Source organism: Toxotes jaculatrix, chromosome 11 (genome assembly GCF_017976425.1).
Source record: "Toxotes jaculatrix isolate fToxJac2 chromosome 11, fToxJac2.pri, whole genome shotgun sequence".
In the NCBI taxonomy this organism is placed as follows: domain Eukaryota; kingdom Metazoa; phylum Chordata; class Actinopteri; family Toxotidae; genus Toxotes; species Toxotes jaculatrix.
Window position 1 is genome coordinate 24359336 of NC_054404.1, and position 17167 is coordinate 24376502.

The following is a 17167-nucleotide window of genomic DNA, read 5'->3' on the forward strand; positions in this document are numbered from 1 at the left end:
GGAGGTTTCTGTAAAGACCTACCATTTAAAGTTCCAATTATAGGGAAACCAGAGAGGGTTCAGTTGGTACATGTGTGCCATTAATGTGTTTTCCACTGTGTGTTTAAATTTAGCATCTTTTCAAGGAAATTTCTTTTTTTCTGATAATTAGCACCAAAGTACATATTTTTCCATGGAGCTTTTTAGGAATTTATCAGAAAATGTATTATTATAAAATTACAGGTCTGTAAAATGAAGAGTTGCAAAGCTTCTTCTTCATTTTCATACAAAACAAATCATCAGTTTCATGATGTTCCTTTTTTTTACATTAAGAACCACAAGACCACTGAACATACTGAGTTATTTATTGAACAAGAAGGAAAAAAAAACAATTACATTCACTCAAGCAATAGACCTCTTTTACATTTTTGAAGATGCAGTAATGCAATTCTCAGAAACTTCAACAGCTCAGTGTGATCACATGCAATACTGGGGCAGTTCATTAATAAGAATAATAAGTAAAATACTTCCAAATCAACAATGTTTAGGAAAAAAGCTCATATAAATAACAGGAATGTACACATAGTTTATAAAAACAAGTTCCTTCATTCACCCAGTTATTACACAGGAAGGATATGTTAACATTATCTGCAGAAAACTGTGGCAAAGTAAATTAAACAGTTAACTTCTCTATCAATGTGTATTTACAATGTGTTTGAACTGAAGCTTTATTTAGCAGGTTTACTTTGAAGGAATCACTCAGCATCTGAATCCTTGACATTAAGGCAAAGCATATTGGAGAGACTCAGTGACAATTTATCATTTTCATCTGATGTTGAAATTTCCGGGGCCTTCAGGCCCAGTGAGGACTCTGGCTTTTCAACTTTAAAAGTACCTCCTCTCACCAAAGAGGAATCTCCTGCATCTGTGGAGGCACTGACATCAAGACTTGGGGCGGCGAGCTTCAGATCAATATCAGTTTTAGCCTCGGTTGGTGAGACATTAACTGAGGGTGCCTTATCCATTGCCATTTTCAGTCTCTCCAAAATGTCAACCTTTTCTCCTGTTTTTGATGTTGCGTTTACTATCGGCAAGCGTATCCCTTTGCTGACGACATAATCTTTTTCCTCTGCGTCGAGTCTGGATGAGCCAAAGGCTTCATCAATTCCTATGATGCCATCAATGCTGTTCCTGGGCAGTCTGTGGAATTTGAATACGGGAACCTCCGCCTCAGCAGTTGACACATCAGTTTCAGAGTCAGCACCACTTCCCTCTTCATCAGTGCCTGAACCCGACTTCAGTCCCCATTTGAAGGGCCATCTCAGCTTACTTTTTGGAGAACCTTTAACTTCAGCATCTGCTTCAGCTGTGACATCTAGGTCAGGTGTGTCGAGACTTGTCTTCACTTCAGGAGCAGAGACGCTGACATGTGGTGAACTAATCTCTCCTTCAACACTGGGAGCTTTGACCTTCACATCTGGTGAGCCATCAAGATCTGCGCTGGTACTGATCTCTGGAGTTTTTATTTTTGACCCTGAAAATCCAAACTTTGGAAGCTTGAAATGTGGCAATTTGGGCTTTTCAAGATTGGCATCTACATTTGGAGCTTTCACATCTATTTCTGGTCCTTTGATATCTCCCTCTAACTTTGGCGTACTCAGGTCTACTGCAGGAACAGAGATGTTAGCATCTGCTGTAGTAGTGCCTATGTCCACCTTGGGTGCCTCTATTCCAGCCTCAACTGAAGGATGGACACTGGTAACATCTACTTCAGGACTTGAAAGACCAAATTTTGGAAGCTTGAAATGAGGCAATTTAAAGTCACCCACGTGAGAATCTAGATTTGGTGTTTTTAACTGTGCATCAGGTCCTTTGAGTTCTGCTTTGGGCAGGGTAATATCCGCATTTGGACCTGATAGGTTTTCATCAATTTTTGGTGAGGAAAGGCTGAGATCTGGTGCTTTCAAGTTGAGATCAGGCGTTTGGAGGTCTGCTTTTGGTAGATCCAGACTTGGTCCCTTTAGATTAGCTTTGGGCAAATTAAGGTCCACCTCTGGGATGTTAAATTTTCCAGAAGGAACATCAACGTCAACATCTGCTGTTTTAAGGTCTACATCTGGCCCTTTAAGGTCTGCTTTGGGAAGACTCAGGTTCAAATCTGGAGCAGCAATGTCACCTTCAATTTTGGGGGTTGAAATTTTCAAGTCTGGTGCATCTAGATTCACATCAGGTGCTGTTAGATCTGCTTTGGGTAGCTTTGCATCCACATCAGGAAGAGACAGTTGCAGATCTGGACTCTTGAGGTCAGCATCAACATCAAGGTTAGGTCCTTTAACCTTTGACCCAAATTTAGGTAATTTTAGCTTGGGTAGCTTGAATTTTCCAGCTGAGGCATCAATGTCTGGAGCTTGAAGGTCTACCTCAGGGCCTTTAACATCAGCTTTTGGTAAATTAATGTCAAGATCTGGTGCATCAAGACCACCTTCAATTTTTGGTGTAGACAAGGAGAGATCTGGTGCTTTTATGTCTACATTAGGTGCATCCACATCGACTTTAGGTAAGTCAAGACTGGCATCAATGTCTGGTGCTTTTATATCCGCATCCAATTCAGGACCCTTGACTTTTGGCCCTTTGAGTTTTGGCAGTTTCAGTTTAGGGAACTTCAGCTTTCCATCGGGTGGGTCAACGTCAAGACCTGGTCCATTAAGATCCACATCTGGACCTTTGACATCAGCATTAGGAATGCTGATATTTAGGTCTGGAGCATCAATCCCACCCTCAATGTTTGGCACAGAAAGATTAACATCTGGTGCACTCAGATCCACATCAGGCCCCTTGAGGTCCACATCTGGTACCTTCACATCAGCATCAATGTCAGCCTTTGGCCCCTTCAGTGTGCCAAATTTGGGTTTCTTGAAATTGAACCATTTGAATTTTCCAGATGGGCCTTCAATATCTGGAGCGTTAACATCTAACTTGGGGCTTTCCAGGTCAGCTTTTGGTAAGTTTAGATCGACATCTGGTACATGTATCTCACCATCAGTCTTTGGAGCTGAGAGATTCAAGTTGGGGGCTGAAACATCAACATCTGGGCATGAAACTGACCCCTTTGGCTTTTTAAGAGTGGGCCATTTGAACTTTCCAGATGGAGCTTCAATGTCTGCATTTGGTGCTTTAACGTCAACACTAGCTTTGGGTAAATTCAGATCAACATCAGGTCCATCAAGTGATGCTTGAGGAGAGAGACTGAGGTCAGGTGCTTTCACATCAGCATCAGCATGAAGGTCAACATCTAGGGTTTTCTCCTTTGGTCCAGAAAACAAGAACTTGGGCTTTTTGAGTGTTGGGAATCTGATTTTGCCAGAAGGGGCTTGAATGTCAGCATCTGGTGCTTTAATATCAACATCAGCTTTGGGTAAGTTCAGATCAACATCTGGTGTACTAATCTCACAATCAGCTTTTGGAACCGAGAGATCAACATCTGGAGTGCTCAGATCTGCATTAAGGTCCATGTCAGCTTTGGGACCATGAAGTTTGGGTTTTTTCCACTTCAGATGAGGCCAGTTAATTTTTCCTGATGGAGCATCAATGTCAGCCTCTGGGACCTGAACATCTACATCAGGGCCTTTAATGTCAGCTTTTGGGAGATTAATCTCAGCCCTTGGTGCATTGATGCCACCCTCAATCTGTGGACTTAAAAGATTTAAATCAGAGTTTAGGTCAGTGTCTATGTCTACGTCTGCTTTTGGACCTTGAAGTTTGGGCTTCTTCCATTTCAGATGAGGCCAGTTGATTTTACCAGATGGAGCTTCGTAATCAATATTTGGGGTTTTCACTTCTAGATCAGGGCCTTCAAGGTCTGCCTTTGGCAAATTAATGTCAATATCTGGGGTGTTTATTCCACCTTCCACTTTTGGAACAGAGACATCAACATCTGGTGTGTTCAGGTTTGCATCCAAGTCCATATCAGCTTTTGGGCCATGAATATTTGGTTTCTTCCACTTCAAATGAGGCCAGTTGATTTTACCAGATGGGGCATCAATGTCAATATTTGGGGTTTGAGCACCTACATCAGCTTTGGGCAAGTTAATGTCAACATCTGGTGTGCTTAGATCCCCATCAATCTTTGGTGTGGAGAGGCTGACACCAGGTGCAGACAAGTCAGCATTTAAGTCAGCATCTGGCCCTTTCACTTTGGGACCTTTCCATTTTAGATGGGGCCACTTGATTTTTCCTGAGGCCGGTTCAATGTCAGCATTGGGGGGTTCTAAATTTATGTCAGAACCATTTAGATCCACTTTTGGCCCATTCAGATCCAAATCTGGACTTTTGAGATCTAATTTTGGGGCTGCCAGGTTAAGGTCTGGTGTCTCTAAATTTCCGCTGACAGAAGGGAGATCCCCAGAAACATCCATCTCTGCTTTTGGTGTTTTGATCTGAGGTAGACTGAAGTGTGGCATTGTGAATTTTGGGGCTTTGTACTTTAAGTTGCCTGTCTCGATTTCTGGTTTCTTGACGTCGAGAGAGGCACTGGGAGTGTTAAGCTGGGGGGTCGAGACACTGACATCAGGTGCTTTTAGGGTACCATCTAGATCTCCTTTTACATTTGGTGCAGTCAGTCCTAGGGAGTGTGTTGTGAGCTTGGCACCAGCATCAGCTGAGGGGGTATTTAGACTGAGACTGGGAAGGTCTCCATTGAGGGTGGGACCACTTATTTCACCCCCCAGCCCCTGAGCAGCGTTCAGCTTTCCACTCAGACCATTAAGGGAAACAGCTGGTGCCTCAGCTGATGCATCCAGTGACAGGTCCTTTTTTAGATTGAGCATCTGTTGATAATGAAGTGACAGACAAATCAGGTTAGCATACACTTTCAGACAACTAAAACAGCAGTTAAAGTAACTCGTTTCATTAATCATTTACATGAAGCTCATACTGCTCAGTTCAGGCTCCCAATGGCAATCACATTAATCGTTTATAGTGGAGTGAAGGCAAAATCTCAAAACCTGGTCAAACAAGGACAAATCTATCTGCACTGATAGAAACTACTCGGCTAGGGCTGTGACGTTTACCTCTGTAGAGTCTTTGAGATCTAATCCCAAGGAGCCAAGGCCAGCGCTGGCACTCAGTTCCTTCTTTGTCAGAACCCTCATGTTGTTATCATACGGCTCCAAGGCCTTCAGGATGTTTAGAACTTCATTTTTGTTGAGATGGTCAAGGTGTATAGTGGCTGCAACAATCTCATCCCCTGTAACAAACAGATATATCTCACCAAAACCATTTCAGCATATCGATGTATTTTTCTCAAATGTATGTATGTATGGTCTATCTTAAAAATCACAGCAAGAAATTCACAGCTTTTCCTCATACCTGCTTGCAGGCCTCTCTTTGCAGTGATAGTGTCATCTGTGATTCCTGTAATGACGACTCCTTTCTCCGAATCATCTAGGACCAGGCTTTCCAAAAAACTCTTGCTGTCCTGGCTCTATATTTAAAATTAGTTATAATCCATATAGTGAGACAGATTTGTGACACATTTACATCATGACTTTTGCCTTATCCATCTATTCAGTATGGACCAAAAATGTCTACATTTTCACTGTTGCTGTCACATATGTTTCTTAAATGTTTCTGATGTTAGCGTGTCACACTTACCATTATTTCATGGGTGTATTTACATCCACATATCACGGAATTTATATGGAAATACAAGAAACCATGGACACTTGAAAGCACAGCAAAGTTACCTGCAAATACCAGAGAAAAGCAACATATGTTACTTATATACTTATATGTCAGTAAAACTTAAATCAGAGGCATAACTACACTCTGCAACCTTATGAAAGAGGAAGATGCATTCAACCAGTGCAGAAAAGATCAAAAGATGTGTTTCAAACTGAAAGTGAAATCTCTTTTAAATTGACTTAGATTATTGATTGTTGATATTTAGTCATTACTGTCAATGAAGTCATTCCCTCTTCGATTTAGGCGTCTAAGTCATTACCAAGAATAGAGGTAGCAACATGGTTTAAGTTTTTCATTTGTAAGTGGTGATTTGGTCTGTGGTTTGATGTGATACATAGAGTACAATTATTTAAGTTAAATTATTTGCTCTTGGCAAGAAGACAAGATGGCAGCACAAACAGCACCATCAAAAGTCACATCATGAATCCAGCTACCGCAGAGTTTCATGATAGATTCTAGGAATCATTCCAACCAGAGTTGTGTAGCTCTCGCTGGGGGTGAGCGCACACCCCTGCCTATGCTCAGAGTTCTTCACCTGCCTTTAGCAGGTGACCCTGAGTGACAGAGAAACAATGACGCCCACGCAGCATTTCACCTCACGCTTCAGGAATTTAAAGCCTCTGCCAATAAACCAGTCAGTTTGGATGTATTCTGACTGACACACAGCTTAGCATACGCACACACACATACACACACACATGCCCCTCCCTTCAACCACACCCCAACATCTTCACATGTAAATGTTAATTGCAATTCCCTTGCAGCAGAGTCGCATAGATAAAAGCAGAGCAGGTTTTAAGTTTGGCAGTGCGAAAAAAAAAAACTGGGTCCACTAAGATCCAAACAAATGCTACAAAACAAACCTGATGCTAATCTCTCAGCACCCATCAATGATCATGCAGAAGTCATGAACAGATGTTCCTGCAAAAGCCTATCAGGTCTTCAAGTGGAAAAATGACTCAGCAGTCTGAGCTGTCAGCTAGTTTAGACGGAAAAAATAACAACGATTTAATGTATTTTTTCTGGGGATGTCTACAGCGAGAGCTAAAAATACACAACAGGACTTTTGGTTTATCATGTCATCACTTTTCAGAATAGCTGATGTCACTGTTCCTCCACAGGCATCCTTAATTTCCACCCTCATCTGCCTTAGCAGTGAGTCAGAGAGAACAGGACAGAGTAAAATCAAAAGAGATTTTTTTAAAAAAGGGAAAAAGAAAAAACAGAGCCGTGTGGTTAAAAAGGTGGAGCCTGTATAACAGGGTAGAAACATCAACACTGATACTAACCACATGCAAAACAGCAGGGTGTGAGTCAGGTGACTGCAGTTTATATTTCTCAGTCAGGACAGCAGCAAGTTGCACTGAGAGTATAACTAATTTAGAAATGCTAGATATAAAATCTGATATAATGTTTACTCTTTTATTAGTTTAATCATTTTTATTTTTAATCTTCATTTGCTGTCAATGCCAGAAACCACAACACATTTCCAAATATCCTGACGTTGCAGTTGGACAACGACGTATCAAAACTCCATTTTTAAAAAAGCTTGATTTGTTACATTTAGAAGGTATTAGAAGATGACATGTGATTCCAGTGAATGTCAAAAGTACACATCTAAAACTTTATACAGCTTTAATGTTCAGTATTCATAAGGGGTTGAGCTGGATTCAGACCCAGACCACTAAGGACTCAGCCTTGATATGTAGTACATGTTCTACCAGGTGAGCTACCAGGACTCCCCGAACTAAGACTTGGTATAATACTTCTAATAATTTAATGAATATTCATCATGGTTTATGCTCATTTTCAACCAACCACCAACACAAAACAGAGGGTTTATATCAGTTATCTCATACCAAGCAAAAATAGGCCATAGACATCGTAATCGATGCACTCACCATACGCTGTTTCCAAAGACACCTCCACCTAAGGAAAGCACAGGGAGAGGCTCCTCAGTCTCCTCCTCAGTGTATCACTTCTGCTCTGTTAAGCAAGATGGGATGGATCTGCCTGTTATACACCTATAAGCTTAAAGCCAGCCAGGAGAACAGGTTAGGCCACATCAGCACCGCCTCTCCTTAGTGCCCCTTTCTCCTTGCATGAGACACACACACACACACACTCCCACACACACACCCCTCGACTTCAAAATATGTTACAGAAACTTGACTAGAAAGCTCAAGAGAGACAGAGAGAGAAACACACCACTCCTTCTTAACAGGACTAACCAGGTTTACAAAGAAACAAGTACATAGCAACACTGTCTCACACACACACACACACACAGAAAAAAAAAAAGCTTCACTCACACACTCCATTCAGCTTCCATTTTAATGCTGAACACATTTTTTAACAATCCTTTTTGGCACTTTTGTGTTCATATGACAGGCCATGGCACACAAACCTGAAGTTCTGTTGACATTTTTGCTGGATTTGTTAACATAGTTTCTTCATGCTTTACCCATCTACAATGAGTCATTGATTCTTTACATTCCTAAAATGTATTCCTTGATGGGTATCTTTGATAGCCCAGGTCACACAGATACCTATTCACATGATTAACATATATTCGTAGAGCTTAGTGACAGCTTTTATTGCTTCACATTACTGCTAACTCACCAGTGAAAAAAAATTAATGAGTTAAATGTATTGTCAGATTTAGTGAATGTCTACAGTGGTTTATCAGTCTGTTCTGTGTGTCACAGCACTACACCAACCAAATGGCAACAGGGGGGTTCGTGCTCCTGCAAAGGACAACATTGTTTTGTCCCTTTTGCTATTATTTGTGAAAGCTAATCCCAACTGTTTAGTTAGCTAAGCAGGTACCTGTGTCTCATTCGCGTGTCTGCTAACGTTAAATTTTTTGCACGCAGACATTCGGTTTACTACAAGAAACAATCTCATCCTCTCTGCCTGTTAGCTTTGCAACAGCAGCTGTAGCAGTTTTCTGTCAAAAAAAGACCAAAAAAAGTTTGCTAGCTACAGTGAATTTATTTGTTTGGGTGAATAATTTAAAATGCTCTTCCAAGTAACGTTACCTTCCTTGCTAGCTTAGTTACAAATCTACGCTCCTCTTTTCTGTCAACAACTCACATTGTGTTTTGGATTCTGTGTTTGTGTGCGTTTGTTTGATGACGTACCCACTTCCACACTTTTTATGACACCGAATTCCACCATATTTCTCTTAGGGTCAGCTAGCCCTGTCATTAGCATTGTTGCCTTGGCAATGGGTGTCCATGAATTTTTAAGAGAGTGGAGCGTCTGAAGGAGCACTGAAGTTCAGTTGAAATATCAACAGTCGCTCTCTGGAATCGTTCACCCGGCCTTCAAGGCAAGAGTTCAGCATTTTTTGGAAAAACACTTGCTTTCTGTCCGAGAGTTAAATGCGAAGACGCCTGCAAGGGACTATTTCTTTAGCTTTTTTCTCTATTTCCAGTTGTTATGCTAAACTAAGCTAACCATGGTGGTGTGACTGTTTTGAAAGTTTTCAACACTGGAAAATGGATGTAGATATAAACACAGGCTCTATTTTTGTTTGGTATGCAGCTGTGATATAAGAACTACAGTGTAATGCTGACCTGTTATGTTATTGTACTGAGACATCACGCGAGATCAATAGTGATGGAAATCAAGTCCACCTATTACTAGCAGTGTTTTGAGATACTTGATTATTTTCCGTTACATGCTGCTTTATGCTTCACTACATTTCGGAGGGAGATATTGTACTGTTAATTCCAACTACATCTATCTAATGGAAGACAATATAACAACGGTACAATAAAACACCACTTCTGTGATGCTAATAAGGTATCATTTATACTTTGCCAAAGAAGTACTAATTTAACACAGATCATAATTTATGGTGTTGGTGAACTGGATTTGCAGTCTGTTGTAAGGCATTTCAGTTATTCTGAAGATAATATCACTTCAACATTCTTCTTACCAAAGAGCATACCAAGCTACAAAATGCAGCATGAGTCAATACCCAACCCATCCAACCAATTAATAGAATGTGATGACTGTGTATAGGAGAGATTGAGAAGGGTGTTGTCAGTGTAAGATGATAGCTTACGGATGAGCAATAGAAACATTCTTAATTAGGAGAGGAGGAGTGAGTCCTGGAGTCACAGAGTACTGATGATATGGGCGGGAACATGTTACATGTGTAATATGTAACTGCCTCATGGAAAAGAACGTTGACTCTACACAGCTACTAACTCATGTTTGGTCAGCATTTCGATATTGTCAGTTCCCAGCATGAGACAACCAGCAGAGCTCCATAGGGATCTGTGGCCAAACTGCAGGTAATTCAGAAACACTACAAGATGATCAAAGGGTCGCTCCACAGAATGGTCAAAGTCAGAGCAGTAGCAGAGGCCAAGATTTACTCACTTTAGGTCTCTAGTATGAATCAAGCACCCAAAACATTGGGACAACCAACAACAGAACTGCTGTTGGTTGCTGCGTGGCGACAGTGCTAACCACTGCACCACCATGCAGTGGTTAGCTATCCTCTGGGGACTTCAAATACCGCTTATACTCCTAAGGGCCATTATATGCTTCCTGCGAAGTCTAATGAATCTGTTGAAGTAATATTTCCTTCCTCACAGAACATTTGCAAAGCCGATTTTTAAAACTTTTAAATTCCACACATTATATGACATTAATTAAATTTGTGTTTCTTCAGTGTCATATATGTTAGTCTGGTTTTGTTCGACTGGCTACACCACCGGCGGGTCTGTCTCTGATTTTTCTTGGTGACTCTGACCCTGCCTAGACTTCTGTGTTTCCCCTAAGCTTCCATTCGTCAGTGATGTCTCAGACAATACACATCTTTTTATAACCTCCTGCTTCTCTGTCACAGCTCTTCACTCCTTTAGTGAAGTCTGGCTTCATATACAGGTCATACCTACAGAGGCTGACTGAAACTGACTCGGCCTGGCCTTCCATTTCCTGTCATTCTCTAAAGCGTTTGGCTTTGATGATCAAATTATCACAAATTATTATTTTAAAATGATTATATCCCCCAGTTATTATTTCCTCGATGACCTTGTTAGAGCCACATTTGTCTTTGAGTGGGATGTATGTATATGTGCTTTGTGTATCTGAGTGGACTGATGGGGAGTGAATGTTGTCTGCTCTTGTTTTGAATTCACAGACTGTGAAAACAAATTTCCTGACAATAAACACTCCATCTCTTTTACCTCTGTTAAACCAATGAGCAGGGTATATGGTCAGGACTTAAGTCTGACTTGAGTCACAGTTTTACTATTTGACTTGCCCCATGAAAGTATTACTCACTTAACATGGGTGTGGTATTGATTTGAGACTTATTGCTTGAGAAGATTGAATTTCTTAGACCTGTGTTTGAAAGTGATTATTGTTTTCATCCTAATAACTTGTGTTCTTTTGCCTATTTGAGATTTCTCTGATGTACCTTGGTTTTTCACAAGTACTGGACGTGTGAGAGTTATAACTGGATACTAAAGACATGGACTCTCATCCACCTCTGGCAGGTGTGGATGCTGTTAACCTGCTACTGGACTTTGTAACCAGATTTTTGTGCACAAACCTGAAAATAAGGAATTCTTTCAACTTTGGAGCCATAGCCACAAGTCTGAAGCACAGTCCAGTGCAAGTTAAATCATTCTGAAAAGCTTGTCCACCCACAGACACACACTGCCAACACACAAGCAAATCATTCAGCCCACCCCACCCCCAGGTTGCAGCTATATGGATGTGTAGATGGAGCTTTGTAAGACTCCTATTTGTATGCGAATGTCCACATGACCTTTGATAGGGAAATGAATTTCAACAATTTGTGGGTTCAGTTTCTGTCCTCCCTGTCCCCCCCAGGCAGACGACTTTAGTTGAGGTGGGAGGAATGTTCCATCCTCACATCACTGCTCGACGGCAGATTGTTAGATCTGATTAATTGTTGCAAATAGATCTGTGACACATACCTGCTCTAGATAAGACCTCTCTAGGGAAGCTTGAAGCACACTGTACAGGACTCATGACGTCAGTGTGTCACATTCGCAGCCATTTAACATCGTTGCACAAACTGTGATGGTCCCATTTTGAAAAACATGAAATTTGTGTTTACCCACAGGTGCTCCTATTCACACCGCTGTCTTCTCACGGTGAGTCTGACGTCAGAGCTGCAGACTCTGCCGATCTGAGACACTTTCTGAAACCTACACGGCGACATTCAAAAACCCACTTCACAAGCTGTGTGAAGGTGAGAGAGGAGTCAGAGAGTGAACGGACACAGTTATTTCCGTCTCTCTCTTTCTAAGTGCGACACTATGAATATCTTCCAGAAGAAACTGTCAGCCCCACCCCCCCAATGACATCTCAATCTTTCACCTCAGCTGTTAGCCCTCGCCCTCACCCTCACCCCGTCACTCCCGGGCCACTTGTTAGGTATTTTGGGGTAATTTTTTTGAGGTTAATTTTGAGGCCACGATTCCTCACTCTTTTACTGTATATTTTAAAAGATTATGTCAGACTACATGGTCTGTTTGTGATTAGAGACATCAGATTAAAAAAAAGAGACATTTCTTTTTGTTTTGTTTCCAGTAAGATTTTTGTTAACCAGTGCATCCCTCACTTCTTGAAGACAGAATATTCACTCAGTATACCCCAAAAATTCTGTAGTGATTCTGTGGTAAAACACTGAGACTGCTGAAGATTGTCGAAACATGAACCCGAAACCTGATCTGAATTTAGCTCAATTCAGCCCAATTTTTTCAAGTTTCTGCCCAAAACAGGCTTTTTCTGAAAATGATTCATTAGTTGGTATCTTTAAGATTTTGTACATATGAAATTCTACCTCTGAAAACCACTGCATTTGAACTATACAGCTACTGAATCACGCCAGCTGCTTCTTACAATACGTACAGTATATTTGGCAGATACTTTCATCCAAAGCAGCTTCCAGTAAGTGGCCAAGCTGCAGTTCACAACTACACACAAAAAGAAACCTGTAGTTCTTTGGGCTGATGAGTCAAAAATCAACCTCTAGCAAAATGCTGAAAAAATATAACATAGAGAGAACGAGGAACAGCTCAAGACCCAAAGAAGACCATCTTATGTTACACATGGTGGTGGTTCTGATATGGCTTTTATTGAGGAATTCACTGATGGAAGCAACAGGATGACCCTACAACCAGGAGGAGCTGAGGGAGGCTGCAGTGAAGGCCTGGAAGAGCATCACCAGGGAAGATACAAAGCACCTGCTGATGTCTGTGGGTCAAAGACTTCAGGGAGTCACTGACTGAACACTGTCTCTGTCCAATTACTTTTGACTATGATTCATTTCTCAAATATGACACATCACCATTGATTAACCTCCCAAACAGAATAATCAGTAATTAGCTATGTCATTAAAATGCTGCTTATACTCTAATGTCCACTGAAAGGCTTCACTGAGTGTTTTTACTCTTGATACTTGAGTAGAGTTATTAAGGAAACAGGAAACAGGAAACCAGCTGCAGAGGTGTGACACCTGCAGACACCGGATGATCACCTGGGCCTCTTTAGTGAGGAAATACTGTATAGTTTGACATCACATCAGTAGCCCGGCAGATCTGGAACAACTGTCAACCAACAGACCAGGTCCAGGAGTGTGAGGGAAGAGCCATGTGGAGCAGTTCTAGCCATTGAGACTCATAGGGTCTGATTGGTTGTTCTTTTTATTATTTTTTTTAATTTCATCTTTCAACTAATCACAAAGGTCTGTGAGGATTAAAGTAGCAGAAGTGTTTCAGATCAGGGCACAGAGACAGGAGAAGATTAAAGGAAGGAACAATTTACTGAAACAGCTGTAGTTAGCAATTTCATTCTTTAGAAATCTTTGGGGCTTTGCATAATGATTGATGATGAGTGATGTCTGTCCTAATAGTTTCACTTTGGGGGTTGATTCAGCAGCAATCTCCCCACATGAATACTGTTTTACTGATCCCTGTACGAAGCTCTGCTACAGACACTCAGATTCCAGCTTGTAACAGACGTCTGTGGTGTGTGTGTGTAGATTTAGAGGAAAGGAGATGGATGGAAGCAGCTGAAGCAGGACTGTGAATCTGCCTTTAGACTGTAACTCTGTCTGTGTGGACTCACTGAAAGAAAGGACACAGAAAGGACCCAGGTGTTGGCAGTGAGAGTGAGAGGTTGCCGGTGATTTTGTTCATACATGTCTGTTCTGCCGAGGGCTGCTTCTTCTTCTAAAATCAGAGAGAAAGGAAAAAAAAAAAAAAAAAAAAAACATGGTTCCTCGATTCATGTTTCGTTCACTGTCTCCTCTTCAGGTCCAAACTTGTACCTTTTAATGAATACCTGCGGAACAGTATCAAGGCCTGTAAAACAAAGATGTGCACATAGACACACACACACACACACACCTGCTCTACTATCACAACAGCGCTGATGTTGTTTACATCAGACGACTTAACTGGTAGGTTACAGGCTTTGCAGCGGAGGATTTTATCGTCCAGTTCAAAGCAAAAATTCTTCATTTATCAGCGCTAAGGCTGCAGCCTCTTGTTAGCTGGGCACTTTAGCATGTTTACCTGTCTCCGTTCACAGGTGAGCGCTCAGACACTGTCGATCCGGTTATTGCGTAGCGGTGTGTTATCTGTTAAGTGGTACCCATAGTGAGGGGAAAGGCATGTGGAGCATGTGGAGCGAGCTTCCGGCTTCAAGTGCTACGTGCACGGTCCAAGCCACGGCACTGAAACTAACACACTGAAACACAAGCTCATTGATTGGAGCCCTGAAGTGTGCTAAGGGTTACATACCTCAGGTTTGGTTCACTGGCTAATTCTTGAAGCTATCGAGCAGAAAGAGTAAATGCGTGGAAGTCACACTTATAAAAACATTTACTAAAAGCCAAACCTCGGCTCATAGCATGACTATGCCGTGTGACTCCATGAAGACTGTAATAAAAAAAAAAAAAACAAATATCATAGTTTTTATGTGTATGCATCAGCTGGCCACCCTGGCAGGACAGGAAAGGTTTGCACTGCACCGATGTCCTGACAGCTAAAAGGTCGAAGAGATGACAGGGGAGGAAGTTACAGAGACATATCTCATCCTGAGACACTTCACGGGAGCTGTAGTTTCCTGTATACTGATGAATTACACCAAGCTAACCAAGCTAATGGAACAGAAGTCAGGTGGGAGGTGAGGCCCATCGTCTTGTCTGACCTTTGCCTCTGAATAATGGAAACATCCTGTTTAACTCGAGCCATCGATTTTTTTTTTTAAACAGCAGCCAAAATGTCTGACTGGTCCTGGTTTGAGGCTTAGGACGTCAGCACTGTCCAACAGAGGAGTATTGTAAATGAGAAGACAACATATTAAATCTAAAATGTTTTTTTTTTTTTTAGATTTAATATGTTTAAGTACCTCTCAGACAAATGAGAAATAATATATTTGGAGCATTTCATTTTCATATTAGAGAAAAGAATGGACAGAAATAATGATCTAACAGTTGATAGAATGAATCAAACATATAGAAGATCTATAGTTTGACACTTTTTAGGATGTGGGAGGGGGGAGGACAGCACACACATGCGAACGTGGAGTTCAGATAAAGATCAGGGTTCCCTAGGTGGGAGTGGTATTTGACATGACAGGATGTTGTAGTAGACTTAATGCATATACACGCCACCATAAATATAATACTGGGTAAACATACCATAACATGTCCGCGCCTCAGTCCCCCCCCCCCCCCCCCCCGGTGAGGCGGTGAGGATGTGGTGAGTAGGTGGTTTGAAAACTTCCTTCCAAACGAGGTGTCATTAGATGATGGAAAGAACATTTCATGTTCTGACTCTGATGGTAAAAAATCATGCAAATCATTTTGAAACTTTTTATTTTGAAGTCATTTTATCTTTTTTTTTTAAATAATCAGCCGTAGCCAGCTGAGGGAAACTAACTCCACCTTTTTAACCCGAGACTTTTATGAACCCGAGACTCACTCTGTTGACACCAAAGCAAAAATATGAGAGTTGCACAACAAAAGGTGGATGCATACGACTGTCTGGTTTTGTGAGCGGTGCCAAAAAAAAAAAAAAAAATCCCAGATATTTCAATGCAAATGTTGCATATTGCAAAATGTGATCGCATTACAGCTAATTAGGAGCATTGAAGCAAGCTTTACACAGGCCTGTATTATAATGACAAACCTGTGGGCTTCGATGATTTGTATGATAGAAATCAAACTGTAGGTGTCCAGAGCAACAGCTGTCAAAGGTTCCATGGACCTGACCTGAAGGTGTTAACATGGTGTTAGTTACTGGTATAATAAGTAATAATACTGTCGTGTATTATTATAACATGTATGTATGTAACAAATGTCAGCTGTTAGTTTTGAAGATGTTGGATTAGTGAAACACCAGCAGGCAGTTAGATTCATTCACCCACCCATGTGCATACACACACACACACACACACACACACACACACACACACACACACACACACACACACACACACACACACACACACATATATATATATATATATATATAACAATAAAAGAATCATACAAAGAGAGACCAGTCTCGATACAGTCCCTGCTCCTGTCATCATGTGTTCCAAAGGGAATGTGGTGAAGCTGCATTCTTGGCGTGCTGCTGTTCATGTCTGACTGTCTAAACCCTCAACCATGTTGGAATACACGTACACATGTATTTACTGTGGGCAAATACAATTGTACTGTATCGTTTTATGTGTTGAAAGAACCCATTACATCCGGTCTGCTCAGTGTCATTCAGTACTATAGATATTCCAAACACTGCACAACACCAGCACGCAGCAGGAGGTTTACCTGCATAAGCATTCCACATCACACCTGCAACAATCTGCACACAGGAAATATGAAGGGAACCGACCCTGGATTAGGAAATGCTCACTTATATTTATATATAATTATAGATTTCCAATTGGAATAAATTTCAGTTTTCTACCTGCTGTGCTCCTGTGGCCTCATAACTTGTTTTCCCATATGAAGCAACAGTGTGCTCCTGTTTTAACTGCAGCTCAGACAGTTTTAGGTGGAGCACAGCAGGAGCCATCTTGCTAAAATAACAAATGCGTATTAAAGTATTAAGGATTTTTTTTTTTCCAGCTGGCCCACGAGCTTGGAAATGTTTCAGACGGTGGTTAATGTCCTCTTGATTTTTCATACTCGTAGCAACCTGCTCTATTCTACAAATGTTTTTTTTTTGTTTTTTTTTTTACAAGATTATGAAAAGGCTACATGAATACACCTGTAAACAGGGATCAAGTGTTCAGGCAGCATGCTGATAAACAAGAGCGCACTTGAAAGTAAATGGTAAACTGGGATTCAGACAAAAACCACAGAAATATGCTGCCATTGTCTCTTCAACTGTCTTTTAAGAGTATATTGTGTTGTAGATTGTGTCCCAACTAGGAA

The 17167-nt window shown here is 41.2% G+C and overlaps 1 protein-coding gene across 1 annotated transcript; it reads right to left on the reverse strand.

Annotated features, from left to right (window-relative positions):
• Positions 1–330: 330 nt before the first annotated feature.
• On the reverse strand, positions 331–7737 carry si:ch211-125o16.4 (neuroblast differentiation-associated protein AHNAK). The gene is made up of 5 exons (XM_041049531.1): positions 7623–7737; positions 5632–5723; positions 5347–5461; positions 5049–5224; positions 331–4805 (listed from the first exon to the last, which is right to left on the reverse strand). Exons 2-5 carry the CDS (start codon positions 5632–5634, stop codon positions 735–737), a joined length of 4365 nt encoding a protein of 1454 aa, XP_040905465.1. The 5' UTR covers positions 5635–5723; positions 7623–7737; the 3' UTR covers positions 331–734.
• Positions 7738–17167: the final 9430 nt, after the last annotated feature.

Bases quoted from the DNA above. Each gene is read 5' to 3' on its own strand.
- si:ch211-125o16.4 (XM_041049531.1), bottom strand. The intron at 5,225-5,346 runs GTATGAGGAAAA...TGTTTGTTACAG, and splicing joins AAAGAGAGGCCTGCAAGCAG to GGGATGAGATTGTTGCAGCC. The intron at 4,806-5,048 runs GTAAACGTCACA...CATTATCAACAG, and splicing joins ATCTCAAAGACTCTACAGAG to ATGCTCAATCTAAAAAAGGA.